Below are 13,000 nucleotides of genomic sequence, written 5' to 3'. Positions count from 1 at the left end.
GGAAAGAGGGGGAGATTTAATCCCATTTAAAATAAGGACATTATCAAAGAACAGTTACTCTTTCTCAAAATAAAACTCCCATAAGTGACTATTGTTATAGTTACCAAAGACACGGCCAGAAGTTACACTGGGCTATCATAAGGACTACAATAGGTTCAGAATGGATACAGGAAGTACTACTTTTTGCTACCCTGAAGGACAGGAGAGGCACAAGATAGAGCATTCCCCCAAATCAAAACGACACTGATATCCAGCACAAGGTACCCCTCTGCTGCAGTCAAGTACAGCCCTCCAGGTGTCTCTGCAACACCTGGACACAAGGAAATCCCCTTGTCCCTCTGAAGGGTACCCAGGATGACTAGCCCTGTTCACACCACTGGCCTGAGTGCACCAGAACTGCAGAGCAGCTTTCGGCTCCTCCATATCCTTTGTATGGCCAAATCTAAAGAACACTTGTGCACTTCAGCATGATATCACCTGACAGGCCTAGCTCCTATGTAAACGCTGTCTCTATATTGCTAATCTGCAAGATGATTTCCTTAAGATTCATACATGTTCGGTACTTGGAAATGACTAGCCACATCATTTTCCACCTAATTACTGTTCCAAATTACTTCCTTGCAGAAGAAACAGAGGTATATTTAACAGTTGCTTTGAAATCCACAAGTGACAATGCTCACGTGTGTTGGTGGCTGGCTCACACTGCAGAGACAGTGTCTGAAGGCTCTCTTCATCCATTTCCAGATCCAAGTTTGAGAGATACTGCTTTACTTTCCGTGCCATCTGAGCATCTTCATACAATTTTTTAGCATTAAGAAAGGAGCTGCGACGGACCCGCTTTTTATGACCCCCCGTTTGCGCGACATCCAGCACGGCTGCATTCGTACTGCCCTGGCTGAGAGATCTGGAGCGAAGGGGGACCAAGATGGGGAGGAAAGAGGGGAAAACTATGACTTAGTCCAACCTGGTATCACTTGATAAACATGAAACATGCAAAAGATTGCATGAATGTCAGTCTACGGTCAGAGCTTACATGCCTCATTCCAGTAAGTCAAACACTAGAACAGACAGAAAGGTGAGGGTCAGGAAATCTTTTTACTTGGTTACAGGCACTATTTGAATTACACAAATATTTTAACCTGTTCTGCTCCAACTATGCAATATCACTTCACACATCTAGAAAAGCATTCAAGCTAGCTCGCTCACGTAAGCCAGCTACTGAGAAAACTGGAGCATTAGAAAAAGCTCATGCAGTAAAGCAATGCTGACAGGAGACTGCAGTTGAGATTCAGATTTAAACACTTACACTGAAGGCATTCTGAAAGCTCTCTAAAGTCTTGATAAATCAGAGCATATACAAAACGTACAGCTCAGTTTTACAGAATACAACTTCCCTGTAACTCGCTAGCTTGAAGACAGCTTTTTGTTAAATAAAATGATCGGCTAGTTCGTGATGAAAAAAATGTCATGCACATTTCAATATATGTACATCTATGTGAAAGCTATGCATTGTTCCTGTTGTTAAAAGTAAAAATGGTGGCTGAATTGTAATATGAAAATAAGTTAGTTTAGCAGATACTCTAAGTTTCAGATTTTGTATTTGATTGTGATAATTGCTTTTTAGGTGTAAGAAAGTTAACAGCAGTTTTCAGCTGTTGCAACCTTGCCACTTTGTAATTTCTCTTTTACTGAAAGTCACTTCCTTCAGCAATTTAAACTGGAGGTGGGGTAAAAGACGACCCCACTCCTATCAACAACCACTTATAAATAATTTACAAGTTTTGTGTTTTAACCTCAAAAGCAAAAGCACTCCTGGATTAAGATATATTGCCAGTAAGAAAGGGTTAACAAAAGAAAAAATGTCAAAGCACGAGAAAATTAAAGAGAGCAAGTAGGAAACAATGCAAACGGTAAGGGAAGAATGAATGTCTGTGTGTGTTCTCTCCAGCCACTTACCCCAAACTCCTCCATTTCTTCTTCCTGCAAGTGAGAGCCAGGAAGAGTAAAGCACGGGTTTAAGAAGAGACAGAGAAAGAACATAAGCTCAGAAAGAAAAAGACCAGACCTCAGGACAAGCAGTTCTGGAAGCCCACAAACTTTAAAAAGAGCCTTGACTCAGGCATACAGTCAGATATTACAAACTCTTCTAGCTCAAATTAAGAGTGTGCAATAAGCTGGTTTAACATGAAGCCAAAGAGTATCCACTCCCCTTTTTCTAACACTACTAGCTGACACTGTTTCAGATACATTCTCACTTCTACTATATCAAAACAATAAGGCTGGCACACATCAATGTTTCAAACAGACTAACACCTATGCGTTCAAGACAGTATCTCCCCCTCCCTCCCACTGATGAAATCTCAAGTAACTGGCAGCTAAGGAGTAACATAAAACTTTTTAATATATATTGAAAACCACAAAATGTAGTGATTTCTCCAGTTTCAGAACACCACATAATTTTGGTAAATTGTTAACCACAAACAAAAGACTCATACTGCTCCAATACAACAAGAGGCACTTTAAAAGCACCTCTTGCTGACACCTCGCCTTCCCAGCTGGCAAAGCTCTGCCTATTGAGACACTTACCTCGTTCTAAACATTAAAGCAGGATCCATGTTCACAGATGCCATGCGACCAACATGGCGTATCTCCTTTGCAATCATTCTCAGCTTCTCAAAATTGACCAAGCCCTCCACTTTTGAATCATTTCCTGCAATTACCAATTAATAATATCAGTTATTAGGTAGCAAAGTTAGTTCTCCTTAACGGGTAAAAGATAACATACTACTGCTTTTACCTTCATGAAGGAAGGTAAGGTCTTTTTTGATAACAGGAAACAGGGGGATAATGGGAGGCTGTAGGTTTTGGCTGTTAAGGACGTTACGATACTTTGCCATATTCCTAGATGGATCAAACAAGTCCTGTAGATCTTGAAACAGTTTTTCATACTTGCTCGGAAGCTTCTCCCAAGTAGTTCGGAGCCTTGCAACTGGTGCCAAATTTAGGCCACTTGAAAGAAACCAAAAAAAGTGCAAAAAAAGTTCAAGAACACTAGGAAGAAACAAAAAAAATCCTAGAAAAGACCATGTTACATTTTGTATGGTAGAAATACCATATAGCCAGAATAGAGTAGCACAACGTCAGTGAAGCAACAGAAAGTAAAAACTTCCTTTTGCCATACTGTACACATGTAATACAACTTCCTTTTGCCATGTAATACATGCTGTATTACAGAACAATTAAGATCATGTTTATAAAAATCTATTAGGAAACACTTGGATCAGTAACTAAACCTTATAGAGAATACGTACTTACTACTTTGGAACAATGTCTGAATTTGGTAACAGTATCATCATCAAGATCACCACCTCTTTACAGATTACTAGACTTGAAGAGAAAAAACATCTTCCACCTACACAATGTTTAGGTGGTGACAGCACAGTGACCCACCTTCTTGCCGTAGTAATCCATCTGACTTTGTTCTGTCTAGATCAAACGTATATACCTGACTCTCTATATAGAGGTTATTCTGCAGCTGTAGCTGGTGCAAAAACCAGTTTCGGTTTTTCAGTTTTTGGTTTTTTTTTCTTCCCCTAATGGTACTGCCTGTCTTGCCATTCTTTTCTACCTATGGTATCTAGAATCTTTCCTTCACTCAAGTTTTTGCTAGCAGGCAGGCTGCTTTTATTTCCCACCGAGATCAGCTGAAATAGCTGAGCTAAACCACAAGACTTTTATATCTCAGAGATGCTGACTGATTATCAACAGGAATCCCAGACTCTGGAACCTGCCACACTTGACTGGATGGTAATCAAAAGCAGGTATCTTCAGAAAGTGTCATGTTCAATCTATTGACTGAATGTGACAGGGCATTTGCCAAAGAGTGATAAAATTAACATTTTAATGCAACTCATGCAAGCTTTTTCATAACAGACAATATTTAGATAGGTTTTTTTATTGGTAGGTTCTTTCTGCCTAACTTGTGAGACTCTAAAGGGAATATGAATGCCTCAAAAAATGTGTATAAACACACACATTGCAGTATCCTCTTCTCCTTTTCACTCCAAAACTAAGAAAGCTTTTCAGTCTAAGATTTCCAGTACTTTTTTATTCTTAGTAAAAGGTCTTTATTTACCGCTTACTATACGGCACTGTATTCTGCTATTGACTATTATCAGAAACTGCTGACACAAAGAAAACCAAAGGCAACTTATCATGGCTCAGTGAATCCAAGACACGGGGAACAATATAAAAACTTTTTAAAAAATCGGCCCGTTCATTTATGATAATGTTTTAATTTTTCTTCATATAACTGCTGTTTCTTTTCGTCTTTGTTTTTAAACAAGTGCAGCAGTTTCTCTAGTGCCATGTTCACCAATGACTTTTGCCTCACTGTCTCGAGCATAAGTACATAATACGTTCCACATAATAATTCAGCAAACATTCAGATTACTGGAGAATGCCCTCCTTATTGGATTGCCAAGTACTGATGTCACCAGTATTAACTGCTTTACTCTGTTATGCACTTTTATTTTTTAGACTGACATAAGTAAGACTTTGCTTTTTCCTTAAAAGTAACATTATTAACGGCCAGTACCTAATGATGGCAAACATCGAGTTGAAGTTCTTGCATTCTCTGCAGTGTAGTGCTATCTTAATGAAATGCTTAATGATCTTCATCCTTTTCAGTTGGTTGGTTTCTCTTAGAATCTCAGAAGCCACCCAAAATGTTTCTTGATTTATCACCTCTTCAAACTTTTTTAGATTAGTGCAACCCGATTTTGATTTGAGTTTAAACAAGTCATCTATGTATTCCGTGGGTTCTATATTCCGGAATAGCTCAAAGTTTCTCATGGAGAGTTGGGTAGCCACCTCAACAGTACTGAGCTGCAGTAGGGAAATCTGACTTTCCCTTAATAACTCTTGAGCATCTTCATCCGAACAGAGAGTTTCTGTCTCCATGTTGTTCTTCAGGTAATACCTGCAAAAAGAAAATTCAAAAAGACACTACATACAATATACTCAAATACTAGTTAATGTTACAGTAAAGATCCAGCTGGAATTGTAGAATAAATTGAATGTCACTAGGCCTAGATAGTAATTAGAAGTTGCATTAGGAGCAATGTCTTGTAAAGAAGCAGAACATTAATAATTAAATAATGCTCCTACTTAACAGGATTTAAGTTAATAAGCTGGCATAGTCAGCTTTAGCTCCATCTCCAGTCTCACCTGCCACTCAGCTGTATCCTGTCAGCAAGCTTGGATAACTGATCAGGAAGCCTCCTTTGCTTGATTACACCTTCTGGGGTGACAGACACTTCGCAGAGTGAATATGCATCGGGGGTTGCAGTGAGAGCAAACTCCCTAATAGCTTGGATGACCACTTCTTTTGCTGTTGTGTCCTTGCTGATCATGATGTAGCGACTTTGCTGATCTGCCTTGAAAACCCTTAGAACTTGATCTGGTAAGTCTGGGGGGGAAAAAAAATTACATGCAAGGTATGCAATTTAGTAAAGCAAAAAAAAAATTAACGGTATAAGAACAAGCAACAACATCAGTTATACTGAGTTTAATTACTAGTGCTATCAGTTTCTACTTCAGTATCATTGTTTCAGCTCCCTCCTTATAAAACAGATGGGTTTTGGTTTGGTATGAGGATTTGGGGTTGTTTGGGGTTTTTTTGGGAGGAGGCAGGGAGAGTGGGGGGAGAGTGGGAAGGTGAGGTTGTCTGGTTGGTTTGGTTTATTTTAACAACCAGGAAAATTAGTTAGGGGAAGCCACAAAAAATATTTTAGCAGTTCCAAAGTTTGGACAGACAACTTAATGAGCAGTCTTATTTTCAGAGGTGTCGAGTCCTGGTAAATTCCATTTAAGTTTGAGAAAAATCAAGGATACTCAACATCACCCTCTTCGATGACATAAGTAGTCTAGGCAAAGTAGGAGATGGGAGTGTTGATCTTGCTAAGGATTTTTTTAAGAACAGGCTCATTTACCTCAGTCTGATATTCAGCTTTAGTGCCACACACAAAAGGAAGACATGTACATATAAGCACGTAGGAAGAAGCATGTGTAATGGCCAGCACTCATTGTATGCACAAATAAACTGCAGAAGTATTAATACATCCGAGAACTTAATTATCAAAATACCCTATCCTCGATGCATCTAAATCTTAATAATAAATGTGTAATAGACTGAAAACTTGCTCTCTTTCTCTGCGCCAATGTTTTAGTTATTAAGAACTAACACAGCCAGAGAGAGAATAACTCCACAAACACTTGAGTTCTAAATATATTATTGTTTCAAGTGACTGATGACAGAAAATTCACAGTGAACACCTATAAGGCAGCTGTTTTTAGGAAATCTGGAACATTACCAGCCTAACACCAAATGCTGGATTTGGTATTCCCATAAGCTACATGGAAATACCAAATCCATACATATTTCTATATTTCCATTAATGTATTGAAATACAGACCCATTAATCCACTGAAATTTGATTGTTATAAAAAAGAGCTAAAATTGTACAGCTATTCACCAAAGGATTTTTTAACATAAGGTATTTTTAACTGACAAGTACTTTAATTCAATTTCTTCCCTCTGCTACAAATAACCTTTTCTAATTTTCAGTGCCATGACATCTGGTCATTATTCTTTCTTTAAAGAAAATGTTTTTTAAAACCTTTATTTTCCTTTTGATTTTTAGCTCATAAAGGTCATGTGATCAAGGAAAGAGATAACAACAGCTAAAACTGATTATTAAAAAAATACTGAAAAAAACAGCTGCCAGATGAAAACATTCACTTTGATACAACCATAATCTTTTGTGAGAAGACCTGAATGTGCACATCACGTATGCAAGTTCCTACAGAAAGATCTATTCATCAGCAGAAATCTTGTGACAAAAGAACAAAAATTAACATCTTCCCCATGCTGCTGCACATCTCCAAAATAATAATTTGGGAAGCATTAAGATAAATCTCTCTGACACAACTTGATTTACAGGCCACAAAGGCTGTTTAGGCTTTTATATATTCGTTTACAATTTTCATGTAACTAAACCTGTAACTTTTAATCTCACAGTAGTATTTTTGCAGCTTGAGAAGCACTAATACCGAAATGTACCAGAACTGAGTGATTACATCACCAGTTACATCCACCAGTAATGGGTATCGGTGCAGTCCAGGTTTTAGCCATTCCTAAATACTTGAGTCAAATGTACAAATACCTTAGAAATAGCAGGCCAGTTTTACCTTCACCATCGACTCCACATTGACCGGACTTCCTTCAGTAATTAACAGACCCTGAAACAATTTCTACATTTTTGACATCTTGAGGAAGGCAGATGCCAAAGACACAGCCTTTCAGAGACGTTACTGAAAACCAGACCGCTCTCTAGATCTTGTAGCCTCCTGCTGTTACAGAAACACTGGCCACTCAAAGAAAACCTGCAAAGATGGGAAGCTACTGCAAACAATACCAAGGTGGGAACTCGCTTAACACTCCCAAGAAACAAATGTTTTGTGCAAGGAGAAAATAACCTACTCTGGTGGATCACGGTAGTCAGTATGAAGAAATGCAGAGAACAGCAAATAGAAAAGTACCATCCCTGGGTGGTATTTTACCATCCAGTTTCTCAGGCTGCATACCTACCAGCGCTGGTACCAAAAGCACTACACAGAATACAAAGAGGTCTGACAGCAATTGAAATGATAACAGCTATAGCAAAGTAATTCAGCACAATAATTTTTAAATAAAGTAGCACTTGAAGAGAATTATAATCCCTGCCCTTCACTCCTTTTCAAAAAAGGAAACTGGAGTGGCAGGCTGAAGAATGCAATGCTATATGATATGGATCTAGTTCCTCAGAAAGCCTGCGTGGAGGAAGAAAAGTACCAGTGACTGGCAGCTCATCATTTCTGTGTTATTTTGACTCTCCACAAGAGAAGAGAAATCAAAGTGCTATTGCCTATTTGAACACTTAAAAAGAAACCTTTAAAAGTATATTTAAAAGAGCCTGAGCAAGTCAGAAGAGAAACGAAAATGACTCCTTGCAGATTTCAAGTTGTTCTCATTTTCTCCTCAAAGACCATCCTTTCAAACCAGCAAGTCTTTTATTTTCTATCCTGAGGTATATTCCCCAAAGCCTCAAAGGATGGCTGTTCTACCACTTTTCCCCTTCTCCAGTGTATTAAATTTCTTGCAAGTGGCCGCCATCGCTATCTTTCACTTAGTCCAAGGTAATAAAAAAATTAAAATTGCAGGCTTTAATTTTTTCTAAGTCCTAAAATATAGAGAGGTATAATTCAACTCTTCTATCTACAATGCAACCATCCCTAAAGCCCTTAAGGTATGTGTTTTTTATTTCACACAATCACAGGATGGTAGGGGTTGGAAGGGACTTCTGATCATCTAGCCCAAGCCCCTGCTAGAGCAGGTTCACCTACAGCACGTTGCACCGGATCATGTTCATGTGGGTTTTGAATATCTCCAGAGAGGGAGACTCCACAACCTCTCTGGGCAGCTGTCCCAGTGTTCTGACACCCTCAAGATAAAGATATTTCCTTATTTTCAGATGGAACTTCCTGTGTTCCAGTTTGTGTCTTTTGCCCCTTGTCCTGTCACTGGACACCACTGAAAAGCATCTGGTCCTGTCCTCTTGACAGCCACCCTTTAGATATTTATAAGCATTGCTCAGATCCCCTCTCAGCCTTCTCTTCTCCAGGCTAAACACACCCAGGTCTCTCAGTCTTTCCTCATCAGAGAGATACTCCAGTCCCCTCCTCATCTTTGCAGCCATCCACTGGACTCTCTCCAGTTATTCCTTGTCTCCCTTGAACTCAGGAGCCCAGGACTGGACACAGTGCTCCAGATGTGGCCTCACTAGGGCAGAGTAAAGAGGGAGGAGTACCTTCCTCAACCCGCTGGCCACACTCTTCTTAATGCACCCCAGGACACCATTGCCTTCTTGGCCACAAGGTCACATTGCTGGCTCATGGTTAACTTGTCCACCAGGTCTTCCAGGTCCTTCTACCCAGAACTGCTTTCCAGCAGGTCAGCTCCTAACCTGTAGTGGTGCATGGGATTATTCCTCCCTGGGTGCAGGACTCTACACTTGCCCTTGTTGAACACTTCACCTGTGATTCAAGGATCTTCAGACCTGTAGCGGCTTTCCTTCTCAATTAATGGGGTTTGAGCTTCACGAGTCAGTGATGCCCACAGCTCTGGAACTTAACCAGTCGTCATACGTGGCATTAGGAGCACATTTAATTACCTAGAACTGTCTGGTCTAGGTAAACGGCAAGCTGGAGAATGGAATCTTCACCCATTTATAAAGTGACAGTGAAATGTTAGGCTCTTATTTATAAAGAGCATCTTCAAAGTTTTGGAAACTAGACATTAGATAAAATACAAAAAAAAAATACCAATCTTGTCACTCTCTCAGGAGCAGTCTAAGACACTGGGACAAAAAAAAAAATAATCACAATACGTTCTTGTAGTCTTCTCTAGCCCTAAAAAACCTGACACGAAGCTCAATATCACAGTTTCAAGTGTGATGAGTGCACCAACTCAGCCAGTATTCAGGCTGATGTTTACACACCGTCTCCTCAGAGAAAGTTTGAAATCGTTCAGCCTTAGAAATTTTTGGTTCTACTTTTGAGAAATACTCTAAAGATTAGACTGAAAATAACTAAGTGCCTGCACAGCTACCATCACCACATCCTTCCTCCAGCAGCTACATTTTAATAGCAAGGATTTGGATACTTAACTCAGAGAAGGTTTCCCACTAAGAGTCCTCCTGCAGCCAGATAAGAGCCCAAATTGCAACCCCACCAGGAGCTACAGCTAAACCTTTCTCATAAGATAGGGCTCTCAAATGTCTCACATTCTCTCCCTTTTTCTCCTTCACTCAGCTTCATGCTTTGCACTCCTCTGTGAATCTGTTTCAGAATGGGATTGTAAATCACTTTATACACAAAGAATCCAGCATGCAGCTGTAGGGCAGGGTGACTAACAGAGAACTTTGAAACCCTGTCCCTTACAGACGTAGCCCAAGATTACAAAACTCTGTTCAGAAAAAGCCTGAAACATGTCCTGTGTTCCAGTCCGATGCCCCTTTGCTTTCCTGTTAGCTAATGATCTCCTGTGCTATTTGAAAATACTATCAGGGCAAATTATAAAATACCAAGCAACATAAGTTTTCACTGGCCAAAAGTATTCAAGCAGTAAGAGGCACTCTATATAACATACTTGAAAAATAGACATTGAATACATTCAGGCAAAGCATGCTGGAGCAAATACAATAAATCCTAATGCCTTAATATGCAGCTAGTCTGTGGGTGACAGCATACAGTTAAAACCTCACATGTATGCATCTTCAGACTCCACAAGTCCAGAAAAACAAACAAAAAAAAGGATCAATGAAATGAAATTATAAGGTCAAGAAGAATAAAAAAAAAAAAAGGATCCTTACCTGGAGTAGTATTGAAATCTAAGATGCGGTGATGAGACTGCAGTAGGTCAGGATTACTGGATGACAGGGTTCCACTGACAGGTAAAGCAGGAGGAATGTGCTTCGTCTGCCTCAGTCCCACAATGCTGTCATCCTGAGACTGGCCAATTCCAATGTCACTGCATCCAGAAAGAAATAAAATCGGGACTTGCAGACATTCAGAGCTTGGGCTACAGTAGAGGCATGCAGTGACGTCTGTATTACTACATTTTCACACTTTCAATTGCTAGCATGGTACTCAGTATTCAGAAGTTAAAATCCTCCAGGCTGTCTAGCTTTGTCAACAGCACCCAAATGTCAACTCAAAGGGATTAGATCTGTCTGCTCACACTGCCAGAAGATCCTCGTGTTCACCACTAAGCTCTGAGGAGCCGCTAGGCTCATTAGTTTTTGACAATTCCTCACAGCAGCCAAGATCTTTATTTGAAAGGTGGTACCTACCTCACAATTCTTGCTCCACTCCATCACTAGAACTTTGACTAATATTGCTCTCCTTTCACCACTGTTTTATAAGACCTGCATTTCACAGATCTTTCACGCCATCACAGATCAGATTTGCAACTATACTTCAAGACATATTGTAGTCATACAATCTAAGATCTTTCAACAGACCGATAACTGAGAGCATTGTTGAAATCATCTGTTTTCCTATCCTGTATCACATTCTCTGAGTTTCTCTTCGCTCAAACGTGACTGAAGCGATGCCAGCTAACTTGGAAGGCTAAGGCAAGTATCTACACTTCGGTGCTGTTGGTATCCCCTCCAAAGCGCCTGACAGCTGCACATAAAGTATTCTGTGATAAAAGTGGAAGATTTTGTCTATTAAATCGTCAAAAGGCAGGGTCTCAAAGGAGGCTAGCAGTGCTAGATGGATCAGAGACAGAGCTATCATCATATCATAGTAAGCACTAATTTGCTTACCGCTTTTGAGTTTATAAGCAGCAGGTGAAGCAGAACAACTGCTGCAGGATGTAGATTTGGAGGTAGCCGTTGAACTTTTGTATAAGTATATTGATTCCAATCCTTAAAATACTGTGAATAGCAGCCATTATAGAAAATGAAAATAATTGAAGATTTCACTGCTAAAGGCAAAGCCTTTTTGAAAGCCATGCACATCTAAATCTGTATCTGCACATGTAAATAAAGCATAAACCAGAACTCAGATTTCATTGCAAACTGCTGCAACTCTAAAACGTCCAGGTACTAAATTTAGTGATGCACCATAAACGACCATTTGCACCCTAATTCTGGTCACTTAAGCTTTTCTCTAGTGTTCTAACCATCTTCAGAAAACCTAAATTAAGGTCCTCGTAATTATCCCTGTTGAGTTGTTACCGGCATCCTTTTGTGCTTACCAGTGAATTACTTAATCCAGTACACACTTGTACCACTTCTTTAAGTGCTATGAATCGGACAGTCCTCTGGGAAGCTAGGACAGTAACTCTGGGCATTTAAAACACAATTTTAATTACATGGAACATGTAATTACATTACAGCAACTAACCCGCAGGAGGCAATTCAGCTTGAAAAAGGTGGTGTGTGTCTGTACAATGTGTTTTGTTTTTTAAAAAAAGATTAACTCTGTATTACCTAAATATTTTATGAAGTATAAATCCCAAGCCAATGAGAGCAACAGAAACACAAGTCCACTGAAAAAAGAATTCTTGGATTCTCTCTTAATCAGAAGTTAAGCTGAATCTGAACATCTGTATTTTTCTACTTCCACATAAAGCATGAAATACTGAGACAAGCAATAATGATCAACTCAGTACACAGCACTTTTATGCTAAGCCACAAGCAAGCAAGCCTTTCATGACAACTAAAAGCATTCCCAGCAATCGACGTCTTGTCTTTCAAATAGGAACCTCTCCACGCAGACACAAAAAAACCCCAAGTAAACAAAAATCTCCAAGCCCCCGAACTTCAGAATGCTTTCTGAACAACTATAATAGTATATTTCGTAAGTGTGCCAACACCAGTATTTTCTCTAAATTCAAATCACATTAAGACAACGTGACCCTCCCCCTTTTATTAATAGTTTCACTTGCATATGCATTCCTTTTGAGGCTTGTCATTTATATATAACCTTATACCTATCCTGTGCGTCATGACTAAAGCAGCTTCAGTAAAGTGGATTAACTGAGAAATGTTAGGTTTTAAAAAACCTCAAAAGCAGTGTTTCTAAAATTCTTCTTGATTCTATGTATTCATATACTAAATTGGACAGCATCTACCTTATACTCAGTTTACTCTTTTTAAAACTTAAATCAGAATCTGATTGAGTTCTAAGTTACACAAACAAGAAATGAACCCCAGAAATTTCAGATACAAACAGCAACACTAGGAGACTCCACGTCTCATGAAGATCAACTGCCCCAGCTGCTAGGTAAAACACTTTATTATGCCAGTGAAAGGAGATTATGATTTTAAAGGAATGGCATTTCTGTTGCTTTCTGTATGTATTTGCCATGCAGGGAGGTATCATCAAC

General features: G+C 39.3%; 1 protein-coding gene across 1 annotated transcript in view; it reads right to left on the bottom strand.

Moving 5' to 3' along the window:
- RAPGEF2 (Rap guanine nucleotide exchange factor (GEF) 2) overlaps positions 1-13,000 on the bottom strand; it is a 47,645-nt gene that overhangs the window by 10,762 nt on the left and 23,883 nt on the right. Inside the window, exons 11-17 of the mRNA XM_010135920.1 lie at positions 10,473-10,630; positions 5,230-5,470; positions 4,598-4,981; positions 2,798-3,009; positions 2,587-2,710; positions 1,957-1,980; positions 681-904 (exon numbers count right to left, since the gene is read on the bottom strand). Of these exons, the coding sequence (XP_010134222.1) occupies positions 681-904; positions 1,957-1,980; positions 2,587-2,710; positions 2,798-3,009; positions 4,598-4,981; positions 5,230-5,470; positions 10,473-10,630 (1,367 nt within the window). The remainder of the gene's footprint in view (positions 1-680; positions 905-1,956; positions 1,981-2,586; positions 2,711-2,797; positions 3,010-4,597; positions 4,982-5,229; positions 5,471-10,472; positions 10,631-13,000) is intronic.

The sequence above is a fragment of the Buceros rhinoceros genome, unplaced genomic scaffold (genome assembly GCF_000710305.1).
Source record: "Buceros rhinoceros silvestris isolate BGI_N320 unplaced genomic scaffold, ASM71030v1 scaffold2230, whole genome shotgun sequence".
Taxonomy (NCBI): domain Eukaryota; kingdom Metazoa; phylum Chordata; class Aves; order Bucerotiformes; family Bucerotidae; genus Buceros; species Buceros rhinoceros.
Note: the sequence above shows the minus strand (reverse complement) of the source record. Positions and strands in the feature narration are given on the sequence as shown.